At 35.3% G+C, this 23,296-nt stretch overlaps 1 protein-coding gene across 3 annotated transcripts; it reads right to left on the minus strand.

The window, feature by feature from the left end:
* Positions 1–752: 752 nt before the first annotated feature.
* On the minus strand, positions 753–22,379 carry TMEM244 (transmembrane protein 244). 3 transcript variants are annotated; one of them, XM_032484898.1, is made up of 5 exons: positions 22,202–22,379; positions 13,340–13,425; positions 11,732–11,805; positions 7,737–7,862; positions 753–3,900 (listed from the first exon to the last, which is right to left on the minus strand). In XM_032484898.1, the coding sequence occupies exons 1-5, from the start codon at positions 22,232–22,234 to the stop codon at positions 3,869–3,871; spliced, it is 351 nt and encodes a 116-aa protein (XP_032340789.1). In that variant the 5' UTR covers positions 22,235–22,379; the 3' UTR covers positions 753–3,868. The 3 variants fall into 3 exon arrangements, with proteins under 3 accessions (XP_032340789.1, XP_032340788.1, XP_032340787.1); XM_032484897.1 differs by lacking the exon at positions 753–3,900 and adding an exon at positions 3,914–4,341; XM_032484896.1 differs by lacking the exon at positions 753–3,900 and having other exon boundaries at positions 4,351–7,862.
* Positions 22,380–23,296: the final 917 nt, after the last annotated feature.

Raw genomic sequence — 23,296 nt, forward strand, 5'->3', positions numbered from 1 at the left:
TGTATCTGGGCATCCTCTTTCTCCAGGGGCAATCTATGCCTGTCTTTTCCTTATGACACTAAAGGCTCTGGCTGGATCAGTACAACAACCAAACCCCTCCCATGTGTGCCAGAGGAATCTTTCAACATGCAACTAATTTGAAGAATTGTTGCCAACTGCTCTGAAGCAAGAAAAAATCTATTTGCTTTTTCTCCTCATTTAATTGTGCATCTTATATGTCTAATGCAACCCAGACACTCTTCCAGGAGCTGATTATATAGCATTGAACAAAACCATATCCTTGCCTACAAATAGCTTAAGCCTCGTCAATTTTAATGTCCTATGAGCTACCAAACAACAGCTAGAGATAAAACAACTACTAGGTATGGTGCTTTACGTATGTTACACTTGAACATTCCTAGTGCCTCGGAGTTGATACGCATTGTAAAGATATCATTGTAATAGACACATAATTAATAGTATAAAAATAACAGTTCCTTTTTTAAAAATAATAGTTCTTAATGTCAGAGGGGCACAGTAAAATGGGTACTTTTGTACTTTTGGTGGGTGAATACATTGGTTCAAATATTGTGAATAGCAATTTGAAAATATGTTTCAATAATTAAAAAGTCATACCATATGATCTAATAATTTCACTTCCAGTGATCAAGTTCACCTGAGAACTCAGATGAAGATCTATCTAATGTCTATCTACTTAATGTGAAAAAAATTATATAAAATGTAAGCATCAGTAAAAAGGAAATGGTTAAGTAAGTTGTAATGCATTTATATTATAGAAATATATACAGCCATTCACATTGTTTAAAATATGTTTAATGAAATGTTTAGGATATAATGTTAAGTTTAAAAAAAGCAGAATTGAAAATTATAGTGTAATCCAAAGTAGTCAAAAAATGCACACACACACACACACACACACACGCTGATTCCTAATTATGAGATTATGAATTATCTTACTTTTCTTCAACTTTTTGTATTTTCCTATTTTTGAACAATGAATAATATATCATTGTGATAATCTTTGAAAATACTGGCTAGAGTAATGAACTAAAATTTTGTGCAGTTGTCATTTTAGATAGTTATTGGAATAATAATTTCAGTTCCTGTTTGAATTATTGGGCATATGGGGAAGGGTGAATATTCTTTACCAAGAAGAAAGTTGGATGGTAATTAACTCTGTTTTTAAGGATGATTTGGTCCTCTTTTTATTAAACTATCAGGGACATTTAGATAGAATAAAGGAAAATCAAAAATAAAGAGCTAAGATAATAAGTAAGGCATAATTCTTGGAAAAGTTATAACTTTATTGTCCTTTATTAAAAATGTGAGATATTCCCAAATTTTTAATCTTTTATGAAATCTTTTCTTGCCGTAGAAATGTTCTACAGAAAAATACATTGTCTTCATATGAACCAAATTGTATTTTCTCTCTTTTCTGACAGTTTTTACAAAGAACATCTATGGATGCTTTTGCTATAGATTCATTTACCTGGCAACTTAGGTTTATAAAGTTTATGAAGAAACAAATTTAGGAAATGCTTTTATTTTTCTTTCTTTATTTTTCTTTCTATGCTTATCATAAAATTCTCTATCACACTTCTATAGGATAATCTCTACAGCTTTAGAGTGACACCAAACAGGTTTTGAATTTATCAGTTCAGCTACTAAAGAAGATTGGTTGAACAAAACCCATAAAATCTCAGATAGGAGTTTAATCTTTAGACTGCAGATTTAAAAATAATATCCTCACATGTATTTTGGAATCAATGTCAGTCATTTGAGAACTAATTCCTTTAAGTAAAACATTATTTAAAAATACGTAAATTGATTTATATTATATGATAACACAGTGGTCTAATAACTTTAGAGCATGTTTATGAAAAGGTTATACATAACACAAAAGTATTATCTTTCTTTAAAATATGAAAGTAATACCAATCTTGCCTGAAAAATATGCATCGAAATGTAGGATGGGATTCTACTGACTTACAATTCTCTGGAACATTGGCAAAGGAAATTTAATGGTCTTGACTCTGGACCTTTGAGAAGTTATATATAGTTTAAAGCAATAAAAACAAAATTGAATATTTAGTTAATATGTCAGATGCACAATAGTTTTAAGCTAAAATATGCACCCTATTTGTATTTTTAGTTTTTGTGTGTCAAGTGGTGTCATCAAGTAGATAATGATAATCATTTTAATGAGAGAAAGAAGAAAACCACAGATTATTCTTGTGATCAGGAGGAAAGGAAAGAGAAGTATTAACATAGTAGTAATTACCTGAGCAGATGGATTCCTAATCCTAGAAATAAACATGCTAATTAAGTTCCACTACAGAATGACAAGATATTAAGGCCCTCTGAGTCTGGAGAGATGCTTATTCTAATTTACTAGTGTAACTTAATTCTCATTATATTAAAAAGTACTTAATCAACCAAATCTTTTTTAATTATCAAATTTATTTAGGCAGTCTTAATGTTTCTGTAAATTTCTTCCAAGTGTCAGTTAATATGGGGGGCAGTTTTTTTTTTCCATCAGTATATTTATGATTTGTTCGATATTTGCATTTTTCACGGAGAAGGACTGAGTTTTTTGTATCACTAACAAGACACACCTTCCGTGTGCTGTCGATGTGTTTTTAACTGGGGAATCAAAGATCATAATGTGGACCCTTTCCTAACTACCCTATGCTGCCTTCCTTGAAAGATAAAAAAAAAAATCATTATTAGTAATTGGAATTTGAAGTCCCTTGACTTATTTAGAAGAGTTACAGATTTTGATACTTCTGTAACCAAACATTTTGGAGGAAATTAATAGGAAGGATGGGAATAAAGGATGATAAATCAAAGTTTGTATGAATAGGTAAATGTGAGAAGGAAGCAAGGGGGACAGTAGTGTTACTTTCACACCTACACGTGCATGAGAAGCTTAAATTATCTAACCAGTAACTGATCAACACAAAGTAGTTTTTGGAAGGTTACCTGGAATACATATAATTAGCATGAAATTTCTTAGTGGTTAAATGCATGTCTTTATGGGAGAAATAGACTTTTAGGATAAAAAGACTCATTTTGGAAAAACATTCTAGAGAGAGAGGGTTTTGTTTAGTTTCTAATTGTTTCCCTAACTGTGTGTGGGAGAGTGTGTGTCGGGGGGAGGGTGGGACAGGAAGAGTTGTCACTTTCCTCTACTTTTTCCTACACTTATATTTTAGTTGTAAACATGCTATGCATTTCTTTTATATCTGGAGATGTTTTAAGCATACTAAAAAATGGGAAATATTTGAGATAGTTATATAAATTTAACTCACCTCAATTTTAATACAATTCAACAAGCATGTGTTGAATAATTATGATAAAAAAAAAACATAGGATTGGCAGTACAGAGCTATACAACCTTAAAAAATACATGGTCCCAAGCACCTAGCCCTTGCTACTTAAAGAGTGGTCCATGGACCAGCAGCAGAGGCATTTTCTAGAAATTGTTAGAAATACAGAATTTCAGGCTTCTAAACCACTCTAGCCCTCTAAACCAAAATCTGCATTGTAATAAGATCAATTCAAATACTTGATTCAAATGCACATTCCATTTTGAGAAGTACTGTTAGATAGAACACCATAATCTAAGGAAAGAAATAGACATTTACATTTTTTAAAAGGCAGTCCTTTCATAAGGAATGCTCTAACAAATACTCTGGGACAGTAACAGAACCTAATTTTGGTTACAGGGATTTGCAGTAGTTTTTAATCTGCCCTTTTCTATGTAATAGTTTCCACATGATACATCAGCATTTTCTAAAGTGTGTCTCTGGTCAAATATGTTTGAGAAGCAGCGCCCGAGGTATACTACTTCTTTGAGATGCCTTGTTCACAATAGTACGTTCAAGGTTTTAGGGAGTCCTGAAATAAATAAGTCTGTTTTACTTAAGCCCAGGATTCCACAAAAATACTTAAACATGCAACTTTTATTTTCTTTGCATGGCACTATTAATATTACTCAGAACTAGGGTTCTACAGAACACACGTTGGGAAACACTGTATTTTATGACTCTGAACATTTTGCTCGTGAATTCTTTACAACAAGTCTTCTGCTCTCCATTAATTTCTCTTGTTTCTTTTTATAGTTAATAAGTATTCTGAATAAAGTCAACCTTGAATATAGGAATGAACAAAAAATACAATTTAACTTGGACACAATATACATAATAATATAGGAAGTCTGAAGCAAATTAATTCAGCTGCTCTATTAAAAATCATCCAGATCTGGATAGATAAAATTGTCTTTGAACAAACAATATGCTAAAGTCTGGCCTCCACAAATCATTGAAATTAAGCCGAATCCTGCAAGTAATGAAAGAGAAGTTTTGGTTAACTACCAATAATGAATTATTCATTGGTGAGATTATGAATAAGAACAATTGTTATGACTGAAATAATGTTCCCCAAACTGACATAGTATTTGAAATAAAGGAGTTTATAGATTCAGCTAAGAGAGAGTAGGTATAGATTCTGCACTGGTAAATTGTTGAAATTCAAAACTTCCTTCAGGGAATAAGTGATGGTTCTGTCAAATTAATAGTAAGGAGCTCTTAAAACTCAGAAATTCAAAGGCAATGAAGTCAAAGCTCATGCCAAGGAATTTACAATTCTCAATTTTTTTAGCCCTTCAGACCTGCCATTTGTTTGTGTTGTTACTATTTTAAAATATTTAATAAGGTTTTTTTTTGCCTCTAATTATAAAAGGAAAACATGCTTACTAATGTGGAAAATATTTTTGAGTATAGAAAAGATTTTGAAAACAAGAATTCCACCTACCTGAGCTATTTGGTTTTATGAAAATGCCTTTAGCTCTGATTTTGTTGTCCAATGATTCTTACTTATTTTAAAATATTAGTCTGGCTTTACAGGGCTTTCATAAATCTGTTGTTCTGTGTATACTGGTAACTGCATAACTCCCATGAATATCTACCGTTCCTGAGGTAAGGGCCCTTGGTGATTCAGAGGCCTGCAGGACTGCACAGCTCACGCAAAGACGCACATCCCATGTGGACCACGAGATAGAACTTCCAAGGTGGTCAGCCACTATTCTCTTACATCTAAATTGTTAACTCAAAGAAAAACAAAGAAGGCTACCTCAGACATCACTTGACAACTGTCCTCTGAGTAATCCAAACTTGATTACTGAATCCGAAATTGTTACCCAACTATTTTAGCAAATTCTGTTAGTTATTCTATTATGCCAAAGTTGATTCTCCTTGTCTTCAGGGTTACATTTGCTATGTGACTGAGCTGGCTAGGCCTCAATAAATTTTATGGTATTGCAAATAAAACCCCAAAGAGAGTTGTTTTTCATAGAGAAAAGATGATTTCCACTTAGGTTCATGAAAGCATTTCTTTCAGTATCTTTTTTTCTAATTTATTAAAAATTTAGATCTTGGGAAGGCTTATGCAGAATAGAACACCACTTTCTTCAAGTGTTTTCTGTATACACTAAACGACATTGGAAAATTATGGATATGCATGGTAAGTGGAGAATTAAACTCTAGTGAAGGGGGCTAGTAGGTAATGTAAATAATATTGGTACGATAAACAGGTAACTCGACTTCAGGGAAAAGAATGGGGTAAAGTGCTGCATTTCCATTTCTCATCACTAAGCACGACAATAATTAGATAAAAACCATTGCCAAGTTTACTGCAAAGAGGAAATCTAAACATATTTTGTGGGCAGTATCTGGCGTAACGTAAAGAAACAGCTTTAGAAAAGTCACTTTCTCTTGGTTAATTTTCTTACCGCATATGTGATTGATGAATTCAGTCATTCAAATGGTGGACAGAAAAAAACTCATGAAATAAAATAATTTCCTTTCTTCCTGTACTACTATGAAGACAATAATGCCATTCATGTAGAGAGAAAACCAAATGAATATGTCACAAATATATATACAGTGTTTTATTCCCTATAATTTTAGAATTTTAAAACCCTTGAGTAGTCTTCTGGTCCAATTACCTGACCCACATAAAAATATTTTTATGGTCCCAGTTTTTATGTACATATATATTTATGTGAAATAGGCATTATATACACATATATATGTATAATATACATGGGTATTACATATATATATTTAAATACCTAAAGCAGCCCACCAATGTGATGTCAAGGGGAATTCCAACATAACTGCAACAGAAAAAAAGGGCTTGTTCATTTTCAAAATACACATTACTGTTTTGCTCATGAAGAAATACTTCTGCTTGGTCAAATCGTAGCCACATAACAAAGAGAAATCTTGTCCACATCTGTGAAATCAAGGTAGCTCCAAAGTGGTACTTAAGTCATTGTCTAAAAATGTCATTTGTTAAGTCAGATATTTGAAACTTCACTCTTAGAAATGGATGTCCTGAATTGTCAGGTTCTCAGGTCAGTTCACAAAGTTGACTTGAAATAATACACAGCAGAAATGAGCCTAAAGCCATCCTGAATCCTCAGTGCCTGGCTCTCTCTGGAGTTCTAAGTGACTTCACTACTGTGAACTCAATTCTGTTGAGCAGTGTTTGTTAAGCATTCTCTACGTGCTATGTGTTAAACAATTAACTTGTGACTTTTCTGGATCCAGAACCTATTGCCTGTCTTGACCTTGAAGTCTGAGCTGCCGTATGCTCCCAAACCCTTTTGCAAATGTCCTATGGCTGCCTTCAGGAATATTTAAGCCCTGAAGTAAAATAGGGAATTTCAGGTGGGGTTCAGTGGTTTCCCAAGTTACTGAAAGCCTTTGTGTCTGAGGAAATTGATGCTAGAAGACTGATATACTAGCATGTTCCAATAGCATTGATGCTGAGATGCAGCAATTCATTTAAAAAATTGTGTGTTCTTAAGTTGGAGACTGATTATACCCATCAGTAGATCAAGGCAATGAAAATATGAGTGATAGTTAAATAGTTAATAAATAATAATAACTTTGAATTATAAATTGTGGTTGAAGACCACCCATATTTTCACTAGAATTTTTTTTTAATAATGGAAGACAGTAAGAGAAAAAGTTACAATGGAAAGGTAAGTTTTGAATAAATGGATGAAAGAATGGGTGAAACTATCAGTTACTGAGTAATGATTGTAGGCTAGACACTGTGTCAGACAAGTTCTCATTCTCACTGAAACTTCACTAGGCCTCTCCCATTCTGCAGAGGGGAAACTAACGTAAGGATGTTGTGCCTTGCTTTAGACCAAACACCTGGTAAAAAAGTAGGAATGAAGTTTGAATCCATTTCCTTCCAACTCCAAAGATCACAGGTAGCAGTAAAAACCCTTTAGTCTAAGAACCTGGTTTTCTTGTTAAAATAGTAACTATTGTTCGGAAGTTTGCAAGCCTGCAAGTACAGGTTTCCTCGGGTCCCAGTTCCCAGTCTTTTGCCAATTTCTCCCTCAGGAAAGCATTTGGAGGAAAAGTATTTAACAGAGGCAAACCCCAACCAATTGACAGCAAGTTGAACATGAAGGCAGGCTAAGTAACACCTACATTTCAGTACAGTTTTGAATTGGAAGATGGAGCTAATCAAAACTTCTCTGAGGAATTGGCAGAAGAGCTTGGTGGGGAGGAGGTGAAGAACTTTCATCATCAGTTTTTATCATTTAGCCGTCAGAGAACAACATGCGTATAACAAAGTTCGACTCTTACGAATCGATTTCGGTACACCACCAGATTGAACACATTTTGTTTCCTTTATTTTGTTTTGCTTACTAGTGGAAGTGATGGCAACATGGAGAATAGTTACTGAAATACCATAATCCCAAACCCACTCTTCCACAACCAGAACGAAAAGCAATCCGCAGGTGAAGTAGGTGACCTCTGTTGAGACGAAAAGAACTGCAGATAAAAGGAAGACTATAATTATTTAGGCTTACAGCAACTAATAATCCTGAAACACAATTAGTAACAGGACCGATACAACTTGTTCTGCAAAAAAAATTTTGATAAGAAATGTTTAATGTTCCATCTCTTCACATTCCTCAAATTTGAATAATAACTTAAAAAATATTCCATTTCTTAATAATTGTTAGGCTTATAGAAAAATAACAATACATCATTTCTGTTTTATATTCTTTATACTTAGCATTTCAGAAGTAAAATACAATAAAGAAAAGTTGCAGTGTAACCAGTGCACACCAACCTGTAACTAGATTGCAAATTTCATTTGAAGATATATTAAAAACTAACGAAAAATTCAGCTCTGGGTTTTTAGAAATGAAAAAAAAACAAAACAAATGTAAGAGTTTATTGAACAATAACATTTCTTTGGTACCAGTTATTGCCTAACTTGGAAATGAGTTCCTTTGTGTCTTTGTAATAAAACAGTATGTTCAGATAGTCATCTGGGAAACATAACCGATAACCATGAAGGAAAGAATGTGTCTTAAATGACTCATGTGGATGGAGGTACTCTTCTCAACCAGCAGTTGTTTCCGAGTGTTTTCCCTGAACATGGATAAAGAGCTAGTTATTGACAGATCAGTACCACAAATCTCCAAGAGCCTTGAACATATGAAGAGAGTCAGCCTTTGCCTTTTGTCTTTGGTAAGGATCTTAACGACTCTGGTAGTTTTGAGGTAGTTTTGGTAGTTTGAGGATGAGATCCATCAAACTTTAAAATGACATATGTGACATACCACCACCGTCTCTTTGTGTGGATATCACTTTCCATAAAAATTACCTTTCTTTCCTTTTAAAACACAGCAAATGACTGGTATGTTCATATAATTCAGGAACTGATAAATATCAGTAGGCAAACTCCACATTTTTCAAAGCAAAAAGTAAAATAGTCCCATTATGTTTTATTGTGCATGAGTAATTTATTAATTGGCATGCCAGCAGTTGCCTAGTGGGTGAGCAAGACACTCAGCAAGTGCCAGAGTTTTTATTCCTCTTTAATTCTATTTAACTCAACAAGTTTCAAAAGTTGAATGGAGAGTTCACACTAGCTCCTTTTCTGTCGTATGGAAATGCGATTTCAGCATGTCCTGCCCTCTGAAGTCAGGGCTGTGGAAAGAACTACACTGACATGACCTCTCTCATCACATTTCCACTGCTACCTCCACTAGCGGTTCTCAGAGCTCCCCCCCCCCCCCCCCCGATTAAAGGGAAACAGGGATGCCTCTTTTATCAGCATTTACAGATTTTATAGGTTAACTTGCAGGTGCTTAGAGAGAGTGATTTTAGTCTTGAACAAGCTGTATTTGCTTATATTGATAGAGAAGGCTTATGTTTTGTTTATGATAGAGACAGCATGATTTAAAGGAAGTCGTACACAATTTGAAGTCAGGATACTGGTGTTCCAGCCTCACCTTATAACTTGAGTGGTATAATCTTGAATAGGATTTTAACCTCTGGTGGTCAGTCTGTTACTTTCTCTATAAATTGGGAAATGGAGTACTATCTCATCTACCTCAAAAAAATTGTTGGGAGGATATTATTTATTTATTTTTATTTTTTATCAATCAGTAGTTTTATTTTTGAAAGCTCGGGCTTGTTTTCAGTTAGAACCTATTCAATTATATTAAATATAAGGATGCAAGTCCCCTTTGGTTATTTATTTATTTGTTTGTTTATTTATTTATATTTTTAATTGAGTTATAGTCAGTTTGCAATGTTGTGTCAATTTCTGGTGTACAGCACAATTTTTCAGTCATACATAAATATCCATATATTCATTTTCATATTCTTTTTCACCATGAGCTACTACAAGATCTTGGATATATTTCCCTGTGCTATACAATATAAACTTGTTTATCTATTTTATACATGCCTGTCAGTATCTACAAATCTGGAACTCCCCAGTCTGTCCCTTCCCAACCCCCTACCCCCGGCAACCACAAGTTTGTATTCTATGTCTGTGAGTAGGGAGGATTTTATTTTTAATGAAAGCAGTTTGTAATCTAGTCTCTGTGATGCAAGGGAAAGGTATCAGTAGTCAAATGTCTCAACCAGACTCACATTTCACAGTGTTTGTGCTAAACCTGACCTCCTCGGTGACAAAACGGTGGAAACAGACAAGAACCCTGACCCTCAGTATGTGCCCAAGGCTCTGAGATTTAGTCTTCCATTTTGTCTCCAAGATTAAACAAGTCTGGATCCTCAAAGTAACAACTTTAAAGAGTTATGGTACCTATCTCTCCACGCCCCAAAACGAAACATCGAATAGGCTGAGGGTTTACTGATGTCTTTGTACACATGTTAGTTGTTTTGCGAGAGGAAGGAGCGATGTAAACTGCGCCAGGCATCCTGAGGCTCCTCGCTGTTCTCAGCTATGTCAGAACACAGCTTTCTCCAAGGAGCCTGTGTCATCCTCCTATCCTCCACTGACTGACTCAAGGGCAAGAATTAAATAATGGCAGCTGAATTTCAAATCTTTCTCCCCACCCCAACCACACACACAGCCCATACTTAACTCTTCCCTGTGACTATTTCTTTATCATTTGTGGAATGACTTGGAAGAAAAAAGTTAATTCAATCTTCAATAGGGAAATGCATGATGAGAAAGTTAAGATAGAATGTTAGAACTCTTGTATCTCTTTTGAATGAAAGAGTCTTGTCTGAACATAGTCTGTCTATCCCAAATTAAATCAATAATGGCACCAAACAAGGGTACCCATTGCAAGAGACTCTTCTGAAGCTTTTTACTTAAATTCAGTAGTTCTAGCTGACCGAATTTCCTATACAAGTCATGTGTGGCTTCAGGCAATTTGTATATATTTGCATATTTGTTCCAAAAATAGATGTCCAGTGGCTTTCTAAAGAATTGTAATGTTTGAAGAATCTACAATTCATTAAATGAAAAAAGGTAGGAAGAAATTTAACAGAATATTAAGAATGGTTCTATTTACAAAGCTAGTTTGTGATTGATTTTCTTTTTTGGCTCCTTTCTACTTGTAGGTATTTTATAAGCTTTCCTTAAATTACCTCTATTATTTTGTAATGGAAAATAGCATTAAAATCTTATTTTCCGAAAGATGGGCAAACTCATCATGAATAACTCCAAAACAAGTATGTGTAATATTCATTCAATACAAATAGATGTTACTGTTAACATACATAAGGATTATGAACTTACTAGGTATTAACTAATAATTATTTCTTCAACAAAAACAGTGAATTTAAAAGAGATAACATTTTCCTAATATATTCTTTCTTAATATTTTTCCTTTGCATTTTGGGGAAGAAAAATCAAACTAAGCAGAAATGTACAAAGCAGAAAATGAAAGTCCTCTGTCATCCCAGCTGGGAGATAACAGTTTGTTGCTTAATTCTCCAGATTTCTTACCACTGACATAATGTATTTTACTCTAGTCTACAAAAATGAATAATTATACTATACAAACTCTTTTGTAGTCTTTGTTTTCCATTTCATATCTCACAAATATCTTTCTACATCAGTCCATTAAGCCATTCTTCCTCTTTTTCTTTGGAAAATATTTAATGCATAAAAAGTTTACCCATAATATCACCAAAAAAATCATATAGCAATACTATCCACCTATTTCACTCTATTCCATCTTTTAGGGACAACCGTTTAAAAAATTCTAATGGCACTTTTCCACACTTCTAAAGTCAGATATAGGATACAGATGGCTGAGACGAAGGCTTGATATTTGAAAAATTTTTTATCAAACGAAAACTATTTTGATTTTTGGAGGCCTTTAGTTCACTAATTAACAAGATTTAGAACTAAAACCAGGTACCTTTATAATTTGTGTTGAGCCATGAGGGATTTGTTTTGAAATCAAATGGTGCCAGGACATCCAACTCGTACACCCTGAAGATGTTACAAATGGAAAGAGTTTACGCTGGAGGAGGCAGTTCATAACTTTGCACATCAAGGTTCTGCACATCAGTCTTCCCATTCAAGGATAAGTCATTAGCTTTAATCACTTGGTGACACATTTGAAAACTGGCTGACTTGAATGGCAGCCAAATAACCTCTTTATTCACATTGTCTTCTTTGGGCAATTAAGTCCATTTTGTCCACCAAGTGGACTTTATTTCATTTGAGATCTCAGCTGTAATCCTGGTGGTCCCTTCCAACAAATGGGGGAGAAGAAATGAACAATGTGATGAGGGCATAGACTGGGAGGCAGCAAGACCTGGGTTATAATCCTGATGGAGCCGTTAACTGTGAACCAGGGCAAGTTGCTTAACCTCTCTGGGCTTTAGTTTCTTACCTATAAGTTGAAAGGATTGATCTCTGAGATCTCTTCCTACTCTAAAATCTGTAAACCACACTACCTCCTACCATGCCCAAGTTTGTAGTTGTGTGCAGTTGGTCCATCAGTTAGCTGGAGCTATAAGGCCCAATTACTTCAAATCCCTCTCTGATTCCCATTACTACAAACCCTTGAAATCCTAGGCTCAGAGAGCCCTGAATATTCTCAGCCCTTCCCTGATCCAGGCACGGCCTCAACATCTCCAGTCCCAGGCAACAGCTGAGACTGTGTGTGAAACACCAGACTCTTCCTCAGTGGGTTTGCCTGCAAACAAGCTTCATTATTCTGGTTACAAAGGTCAGTGTAATCATTTCTTGACACTAATTTGCATATTGAAGTTGAAAGGCCCTAATTCCTTGCTTACACAATAAAATTAAATTGTATAAACAATCAACTTCTAGGAAATTCCTTGTAACTATACATAATTATTTTAAGGAAATTAATGTATTGGCAAGCTAAATCTATAAAGACAAAATTCCACCATAGCAAGACCAAAAAAAAAAAAATACCTGAAAAAAAAGGCCTCACACTTACATAAAAATATCTTTAAAACTACATGTGTTACTTTGTCCTCATGATAACCCTCTTTTGGATTATTACCTCCATTTGACAAATGAAGATAATTGAAAGAAGACACTATGGCTTAGTCAAGATGATCCAGGAATTAGTAAGAATCTGGGCTGGAGTGCAGGTCTTCTGACTCACAGTCCAAAGCTATTTCCAGGATACATCAGAAAATATTTAAATTGGATGTAGATTTTCTCTAAATTCCCTTCTAGTTCAAATGTCCTCTGATTCAACACCAGCCCAGGGAGTGATAGCTTCACTTTCTTTCCATGATCATCCTCCCAAGGGAAGAGGACCAGCCCTGCCTGGTTCCAGTCACCTCATTTCATGATTGTTACTTCTACTGTTTTCAAAGATGGCACATATGCTTTTTTTCACTTTTTTTAAAAAAGGAAGAAGGTATACCATTTAAAAATCTGCTTCTTCTATCCCATAAAAACATGTTCAGTATTGAATGTGAACCCACTTCATATTGGATCTGAGCTTTTGGGTTCTGTGTGAAGGCAATGTGCTACTTACTTGAACATCACGCTGCACATGCCCAGAACCACGTAGTACACAGTGTAGAAGAGGATGACACACAGGAGAAGGTTCTGCAAAACAACCTGCAGAGAACAGAAGGGTGAGCTCCCAGGGCCTGGGCTTTTTCACATGGTTGTTGGTAACGAGTCTGACAAACAAAAGACAATGGATGAGTGCTAGATAGCGTTGGCTAGCCTTGTTTTGCTTGGAGACCCATGGGGTGGGAAGGATTTCAAAGTGCACAAAGAAAGTGTTGCTGACTGGAAGGCTAACACAGTACGTATTTGCAGCAAGGATTAATGCAGCACATAAATCCACACCACCTACCCTCTGTCTACCACAGCAAAGTTCCTAAGTGCCAATATTTATGTTTTTACTTGACTGGATGATTCTCAATCTCAGCCATCATGCTAGTAAAAATATGCGAATGGCTAAGAAATTTTGAAAAGTATGAACAAAAAATTATATCTAATAACACATCAATAGTCAAACCCTTGTGCAAGAATTTACCAAGCAATTGGCTAAAACACAATAGACAGTCCTGCAATGGACCCTTCCACATATGAGACTTATGAAGGAAATGTTGCAGATGAATGGAGAACAGATGGATTATTCAACAAATAGTGTTGTAAAAATTGTCTAACTTCTAGATAGGGAAATCCCATAAGATTCCAGTCTTGTATGAAACACCAAAATTAACCTCAAATGGATTAATGGCTTAAATGCCAAGAAATACAACAGGAGGAAATATTCGCAACATGTATCACAGGCAAATCACAATTTTTCAATAAGCAAATTGAGTTGCTTCTAGTAACTTCTGCCTATAATCTGCATTCTACACAGCCTGCAAAAGTAACTTTCTAAAGGGCAATCAGACCATGACATCCCCCCATCAGTGTCCTTTGATAGCCCCCACACTGTCATCAGGATTCATTCATCCATTTTTTCATTTGACAAATTGTCACTGGGCTGGGTGGCAAGACAGGATGAATTGGATGTGGTCCCTGGCATAGATACCCAATGTAGCAGTGCTTCTCAAGTGTATAAATATCAGATGCACCTTGAGGGCCTATTAAAACAGATTTCTGGACCCCAGACCTAGAGTTTCTGACTCAGTAGGTCTGGGGTGGGCTCCATGAATTTGCATTTCTAACAAGTTCCCAGGGGATGCTGGTTCTGCTGTTTCTAAGACCACACCTTGAGGACCACTAATCTAGAGGCAGGAATGATGAATATACAGATGGCTACAATTCAAAGAGACAAGCTGTGACTGGGGAGAGTACAGAGTGCTATAGAAACCCAAGAGAGAGACTAGTGTGTGTGGAAGGTGGGGTAGCAAGGAACATTAGTCCAGGAGAAAATGTTCAACAATAACACTTATTGTAGATTTGCCATGTACCTGGCACCATCTATACATTATCTCATTTAATCCTCGTAAAAATTCTGAAAGGCACCTCTTCATTTAGTACAAGTCTATTATTATTCTTAGAAGAACAATGAGACTCAGAGAGGCCTAGTTACTTTTTCAAAGTTTGTCAGTAAATTTCAGAGCGAGGATTCAAACCTACTCTCTAACTCTTAACCGTTATGCTGAGGTGGGGATGAGGGGTTCTGCTCGAGGCAGAAGGAGAAGTACCTGCAAAGACATGCTGGGTTGTGGGGAGGAGGGCTGAGAGAGAGTTTATAAGAGTTGGGTCAGATCATAAAGGGAACTTAATGCCTTGATGAGGAATTTCCAGTGTCTCTGAAGGCCAAGGAGAGACACTGAAAGATTTAGGAAGGAGCAGTCTTGATTGGAGAGGGACCATTAAGTAGGGAAAGCACTGAGAGAAATGACAACTTTGTGACACGATAGAGATGTTAGCTAATGCTCTGGTGGTGATCATACTGCAGTATATTAATACATCAAATCACCTTAAGTTAACAAAATGTTATATGCCAATTATACCTCGATTAAAAATGCAAACAATAAAATAAAATACATGGGTTTGTCATAGTCTAGGCCGGTAGTGGAGGTGGAGAAGAAGACAGATACGTGAGCTAGTAAGGAAATAGAATCAACAAGTTGTGAGGGTCAAGGAAGCAGGGCAGTCGAGTTCATCCCCTGTTTGACTAGATGGACAATAAAAGAAGGAGCAAGGTCAAGTCGAAATGGTTGGAATGGCAACTGGTGATCTAGCCCAATGCTGTCCAATAGATTTCTACAAATAAATAATATATATTCAATAAATAAATAGATATTATGCAAGCCATGAAGGTCATTTGAAATTTTCTAGTAGCCACATTCATAAAAGTAAAAAAAAATGGGTGAAATTAATTTTAATAACATTTTATTTAACCCAATACTTCCAATTTCAACTTAGAGTAAGTATTAAAAATTATTATGGAGATATTTGTTGTTTGTTCACAGTGGATCTTAGAATCCCAGAGTGTATTTTTAAAAAATTTTAGGGGGTAGGGGGAGGTAATTTGGTTTCTTTGTTTGTTTGATTGTTTATAATGGAGATGCTGGGGATTGAACCTAGGACCTTGTGCATGCTAAACATGCACTCTACCACTGAGCCATGTGCTCCCCCCCCCCACCTTGAGTGTATTTTACTTACAAAACATCTCAATTTGGACTAGTCACATTTCAGGTGCTCCATAGCCACGCGTAGCTAGTTGGTACTGTATTAGACAGTGCAGCTCTAACCTTCCAGCCTCACCCCCACAGTGCTGCCCCAAACAGTTAATAGTCTAACTACATGTACTATGTATAGGGGGATGACTACGTGCCAAGCACTCTACCCATGTTTTCTCATTTTATCCACCCTTCCTCGTACCCCACCACTATGGATTTTGGTGACTATCATCTGCATCTCACAGATTTGCAAACTGAAGCCAAGGAGGTTAAACTCATGCCAGCTCATGTGGCCTGTATGTAGCAGGGCTCCAGTCCAGATCTGTCAGATGTCAGAACTCTCTCTCTTCACCTAGACTTGAAATAGAAGGATTTTGAATAATCAAATCTAGCTCAACACTTTCTTTTTTAAAATTATGGAAACTGAGACTTGGATAGGTTGAATGAATGACCCAAAGTCATACTTTTATTTAGTGGTCAAGGTGAGTTAGAAAAAAAATTGTATTTCATTACCAAAGGAAAGGCACTTAATATTGCCACCCAAGTGACTGAACTCATAACTTCATTCTCATATAAGTATTATTAGTGCACTTTAGGAAAAGCTAATATATAAGGATCAGAATTTGTAGCAGTCTCAATATTTAGCTACTGTCAAAATTTTCATTTATTCTTTTAAAATACATATTTGGATCCTGAATCAAACAAACTATTAAAAATTATGATATTTATGAGACTTTTGGCTATTTGAACTTGACTGTTTATTTGATGATGCTGAAGAAATTAATATTATTAGTATTTAAAGGTGTTATAATGGTGTGATTATTTTTGAGTCCTTATTTTCAAAGATACATATGGAAATATTTGCAGATGAAATAATAAGATTTCTGAGTTAGCCTCAAAGTAAAAGGTGGTAGAATAGGGGGAGACGCGGATGTCACAAGACAAATGAAGAGAAGAGTGAAAGGTCGCTGTCAATTCCAGAAGGATGGAATGAATAGGACCTTTTCCTCTTGGGCTTATGCCCAGTCAAACCAGTATAGGAACTGGCAAGACAGCTGAGTGAGACATGCAGCTGGGGGGCTCAGGCTCCACTAAAGCTCTGAGTCCTCAGGGTTCCACCTGCAAACATTCACACTCTGCCTGGGGTCCCAGACAAGTCCTTACAAAGATACTGGTCCTGGTTTGGGGGGATTCTGAAACCTCAGATAGAACTTTCCTCTATTCTTTTATAGTTGGTACAGTCCTTCCTTAATTTCCCAAACTCTCCCAAGAACAAGGACATTTCCTATATAACACAAAACTATTATTATACACAAAAAATTTTACATGGATACAAAATATTTCTTATATAGTGTCCACACCGAAATTTCTCCAATGGCCCACAAAATCTGAGAAACCTAGAATCAATTAAATTTTCAGTTATTACATTTGGTTGTCTTATCTTCTTAGTGTCATATTCTGAATGAGGCTGATAGTTTCTTTATGGTTAGAGACTTTGGGGAAGAATCCTACATGGGTAACATTGTGTGTTTCCCAAGTATCTCATGTAGAGATACGGAACTTCATTTTGTCTCATTATTGGTGGTGGTCAATTTGATCACTTGGTAAAGGTGATGTCTTCCAGTTCTATTTTAATTATACTGTGTATCTTTTGTAGTTAGTAAGTAATCTGTGAGGTGAGATTTGAGACAATGTGACTAGCCTATTCCCTCAAAACATTTTTACCCATTAGTTTTCCTCATCCATTGATAGCTCTGGTTTAAATCAGTTCATTACACTGGTGGTGTGAAATGGTGATTTTCTCATTTTATTTTTTCCTCTACATATCAGCACGCATTTGTCTTTATATAAAGAGATTTCCCTTCTTTTCCTTGAACTTATGTATTTACTATTTATTCATCTATTTTTGGTAACTTTTGTTATTTTCTATTTTCTATGTGTTAAAATGCACCAGTATCATGATTCTTATTGATGCTGAAATTGTCCCAAATTTGACCAGTGTGAGCACCTACAGGATAGCTGGTGTTCATTTTATGTATCCTCATCATTTCCTTCGTACTTCTTTGCTTTCCATCACAACCTGACATTCTAATGAGATACTATCTTTTTCATTACTATACTTCCATGTGATTTTTTTGTCTACTTGTGAGCTTTCCATTCTCTTCCATTACTTTCTCTGTCTTTTGGTCTATTCAGGGATCAATATCACACTGTTTTAATTACAGTAGCTTTATGGTATGTATAAATAGAGTCAACCTCATTGTTCCTTTTTTAGGGTTCTCATGGCTATTTTTATATTTATTTTTTTCATACAAACTTCAAAATCTACTTGAATAGGTACATAAAATAAATTTGTTATTCTTATTGAAATCATGCTAAATGTACTAATAATATGGGAATAAATGATAGCTTTATAATGTTTACACATGCTATCCAAAACAAGAAAAATCTCCAAATTTATTCAAATTTCTTTTATATCTTTCAAAATTGTTTTAATTTTTCCTCACATAAATTTTACACATTTCCTGTTACTTTATCTGTAAATAAATTCTCTTTTGGCTACTAATATAACTGAAGTTTTATCTTCTGTTACATCGTCTAATCAACTATTGTTTGTGTATAAAAAGTCTTCTGAGTTTCGTTTTTAGTTTAATGTTCTATTACTTTACTGATTTTTTTATGTATTTTCATTGACTTTCTTGGATTTTTCCAAAATATACTGCAATATCATCTGTAAGTAGAGATAGTTTCACATCTTCTACTCCAATTCTTATGGCTCTATTGTTTATTCTAGTCTGATTGCTTTGACTAGTACCTCTAATATATTTTTAAATTATAGTGGAATTAGTGGATATCCTTGCTTTGTTCTCGGCCTTAATGTGAATGTCTTCTAGTAGTATTATACTGGCTTCAGGACTGCACTCTGTGTGTGTGTGTGTGTGTAGTTATAATCATATATTAACACTAAAGAAGAAATAGTTCTTATTTTATTTAATGTTTTAATAATCAGGAATGGTTGTTAATTTTTCTCAAAGGCCATTTTAGCATCAATAAAGATGATCATATGATTTTCTGCTTGTAATAAATATCACTTGGTCATAATGTTTAATTTTTATGTTAAGTTCTTAGATTCTGTTTGCTAATATGTTATTTAGATTTTTACTTCCATACTCATAAGTGAGATTGATTATAGTTTATTTTTTGTGCTATCTTTATAAGGTTTAAATGACAATATAATTCTTGTTTCATAAAAAGGTCTTGTGGCTTTTCTCTTTCTATACTCAGAAATAATTTCAGTAACATTGGTAGTATATTATCTTTGCAGATTTAGGAGAATTCCTCTGTGAAAACCTGGCCTAGTCCTTTTATAATAACCTCCATTTATTCTATGAAAACTGGAAGACTTTATACGATTTTGCAAAGAAGAATGTTCCAACTAACTAGAACAGCTCTACTCTACAGAGCAAATATCTGTATATCCTTCAAGGTCTAGCTCATATATCATATTCACACTCCACCCTCACCTGAAAGACAGAATCAACCCCTCCTTATTTCTTTTACATCTGTTGTGTTATGTGTATGTCATAGATTTAATCACATGTGTCTTAGCATACTTATCATGGAGGTGAATTTCTCTAGACTCCCAAAGACAGAGACACTAATTTAATCATTTTGATTCTTCAGCCACAAACATATTGCTTGGTAAATGTTTTTTATATATATAAATTTATATATATATATTTTTTATATATATAAATATTATATATATATAATAAAATGTATATATATAATAACATGTATATATATATAAATATATATAAGATATAAATATATATAAATAAATTTTATTTTTATTGAAGTGTAGTTGATTTACAATGTTAATTTCAGGTGTACAGCAAAATGACTGTTATATATATACATACATATACATATATTCTTTTTCAGATTCTTTTCCATTATAGCTTATTACAAGAAACCAAACATAGTTCCCTCTGCTATACAGTAGGTCCTTGTTATTTATCTATTTTATATCTAGTAATGTGTATCTGTTAATCTCAAACTCTTTTTTTATCCCTGCCCCTCTTCCCATTTGGTAACCGTAGTTTTTTTCCTGTCCATGAGTCTATGAATAAAATATACTTTGAATAACAATAAATGAAGCGAAGAAAAAGAAGATAAACAATGAAAGCCCACTACAGTAAGAAGCATAGCCTACTTAGAAAAAATGTGGACTCTAGGATCAAATACTGGTTCTTCTCCAGTCTCTCACTGGCAAGTGTGTGACATTGGCCAGTGACTCTCTGTGTTTTGTTCTACTCATCTGTGAAATATAGGCACAATCTCATAGGGGTTTTGTATTTAGCATACAAGTAAGATTTCTAGCAGTAGGTACTATATGTGCTCAACAGGTAACAACGTGCCCTCCACTTGTCCCCATGTGGAAGCCTGCTGCGTGGTTCTTTGGAAGATTCCTAGAGAAACCATTATATGTGGCTCTCTTGTCTGTAGTATCATGGCACAGGATCCAGCCTACTGATGCTAATTCCCTCTAAAAATGTCTATAGGAATGAGATTCTCCAGTTCAGGGCAACAACCACAAGGAAATGCAGGAATGCATTGTGCTTCTGAGATTTTTACATGCAACGTTTGTTTTAGAATTGTAATTTTACATTAGTTGAATGTAACTTTGAAATGTGTGTTCCACTGGAGTTCTGAAAAAACAATGCATCGTATCCCAAACAACAACTTAGCAGTTCTCATACCTGGGCTTTCTTCCCAGTTCCTGTGCTGTTTCCCCAGACAGCAAATTAATTAAATGGCCTTTGGCCATAACTCTTTCCCTTGAGTCAGCTTTTCTCTCATTTAAAGTGTAGAGATAGGGAGGATTTAATTAGCCCAATGCCTGGCACATTGCATGCACTCAATAAATGTCTATTGAGTTTTGGAATTCTCTTTATAGACAAAGGTCACTTTTGCTATTACTATTAATTTATGAGCATATCAGTAATTCCTCTGCTGATAAAACTGACAAAGAACAAGGACTTAAGAAAAGTTAACTCATAATTTACAGGGAGGTATCAGGAGAATTCAGATTTTCAGCAACTCTCCTATTTTCAGCCTATTCATATTGGTTTAATGTTCTAAGGCTGTGATTCTACATATAAAACTCTGAGATTCTGAAAAAAAGTGAAGAACTGAAGCAATTACTTGGATATTTCCACTGGAAAGAGCGCGCGCACGCGCGCGCGTGTGTGTGTGTGTAAGCCCAGACTAAATATAGAGTCCCCATTCTTTATGTAAGCTACTTAAGGGAAAGGATATTATCTTTTCATTTTTATCTTTCAAATAAAGTTATTATTGCTAGTTCAATCCCAAAACTACATAAATTATGAACAGTTAAAATCCCCTTAAAATAGTTAAAAAAATTTTTTTTTGCCTAAAATAATGTTTTTATTGACCTAGAAAACTTTTCTTAGCTATTGCCATACGTAACATTTCTAACTGATGATATATGTTGTGATGGTGGCAGTAAGCAGAAAAAGCTTAAGGAAATACACCCAGCACTGATGTTTTATTAAAATGAATGTAACACTAATTCATAATCATAATTCAATTTTTAAGAAAAAATCAGACTTTCCAGAGTGTCATTCCCATAAGGCTGGATGTTTATAGGCCCAAAGCCTATGTGAATTTACACAGCTGTTTTGAGGCTTTCATATTTCCTTGTTTTAGGTGCTTTGATTTTTTAAAAGGAGTATTTTTATACTGAAATAAAACACAACTATTAACACCAGCCTCAAGGGAAAAAGAAACTAACAAACCTACAGATTAAAAATGTTTCAATACTTTGCCTTTAAAACCTTGTACATCCTTTAGAAGTTGGAAAAATGAAAGTCACCCCCTGCCAAAAAAAAGACCGAGGACAAACTGTCATGATTTCAGAGAATGACAGCAGAAGTACAGGTGTTCATACTAGAAAGTTTGCCTGTGAGTGAAATCGTACCTCTGAAACAGCCCCTATTTAAATGTTGTTGAATCTTTTCTTGGGCACGAGTGCCTCTGTATTGCCACCGTTACCACACAATACCAGCAGTACTGCAGAACGTTTTCTGCACCGTACCCAGCCAAAAGCGAAACAAGTTGCCTACAGACAGAGAGGCCATTTATAGAACAGATTTGCTTATACCAGTGCTAGGCAGTAACTCAAAAGGCAATGCAAAGAAGTTAATTCTCTTTACCTTGCTGGGAGCAACTCTGACCTGGAGAGCCATGTGCACATCCTACGTCAAAGAGGTGGTGAAAGCCACACTCTTGATGCCGACGACGTCTGGAACGAGAGGCAACTGTTGCGGTGAGCTTTGCAATTACTCCTGAAGACTGTGAGACGCAGTAGTGCAGGATGATTGGATTACACAAAACGAGACAGAAGCCATCTGTGAGCCATGCGTAAGCTGCTGAGTGCCAAAGTGAACGTCCTTATTAGGCAACTGAGTTCTCAGACCATTTGTATTTTGGTCAAGTTTGAAAGATGAGTTGATTGTTTTTAGACAGTACTGCAGATAGGCAGGGACTTGCAATTCTCCCTGTCTCTAAGAGTAATTAACTGTCTCCTACTTAAATTAGAGACATGAGTATTCAGTTCAGAAGTCTTGGGGTTGTCTCCAAAGGATGCTGCTGCCCCTCCTGTGGAAGCAGGACCTGTCCTCTCTGTTTCATCTGCAAGGATCACAGACTGAGGGAGAAAGAAATCATTTAGTCCCTTTCACATCATAGCAAAGCAGTACAAACATTCTGACTTTCTTTGGGGAAGTGGAAGGATTCTCATAAGCTCTAAAGTAGTGGCTTTTATACAGTCAGTGAAATGTTTTTAAGAACTGCCAGGACGCGGTCAGTCCTGAAACTCTGTGTTTCTCTGTGCCCTCAGGCTCCAGAACCAATCCTTCATTTACCAGGTTTCATCACCCCATCTGTTGATTGGTGCTCACATGTAGGTGGGAATTCACCTGTGGTCTGCAGTTCTTTTCCCATTACAGCATCTTCTTAGCCTCCATTTAGATCACATTATGCAATAAATATCACCATACATAACAGTACAGCTCTGGTAAAGGTGAGAAGAGTGTCTCTAGCAAGCCCCGGGCTTGATAATTTTTCTTCTGAAAATGTTTTCGTTTGGACTTTCATATGCATGTTAATAACATTATCTGTGCTCATTATTAATATGCCTTAGATAATTTCTTTAATATGTGGTTGCCCTGCATCTCTGCTCACATTGTGAGTTCTTGCAGAGAAAGTCTCTTCTGCCTGCTGGTAATTTTGTAACAGCTCCTAGTGTC

This window comes from Camelus ferus, chromosome 8, assembly GCF_009834535.1.
Source record: "Camelus ferus isolate YT-003-E chromosome 8, BCGSAC_Cfer_1.0, whole genome shotgun sequence".
Classification (NCBI taxonomy): domain Eukaryota; kingdom Metazoa; phylum Chordata; class Mammalia; order Artiodactyla; family Camelidae; genus Camelus; species Camelus ferus.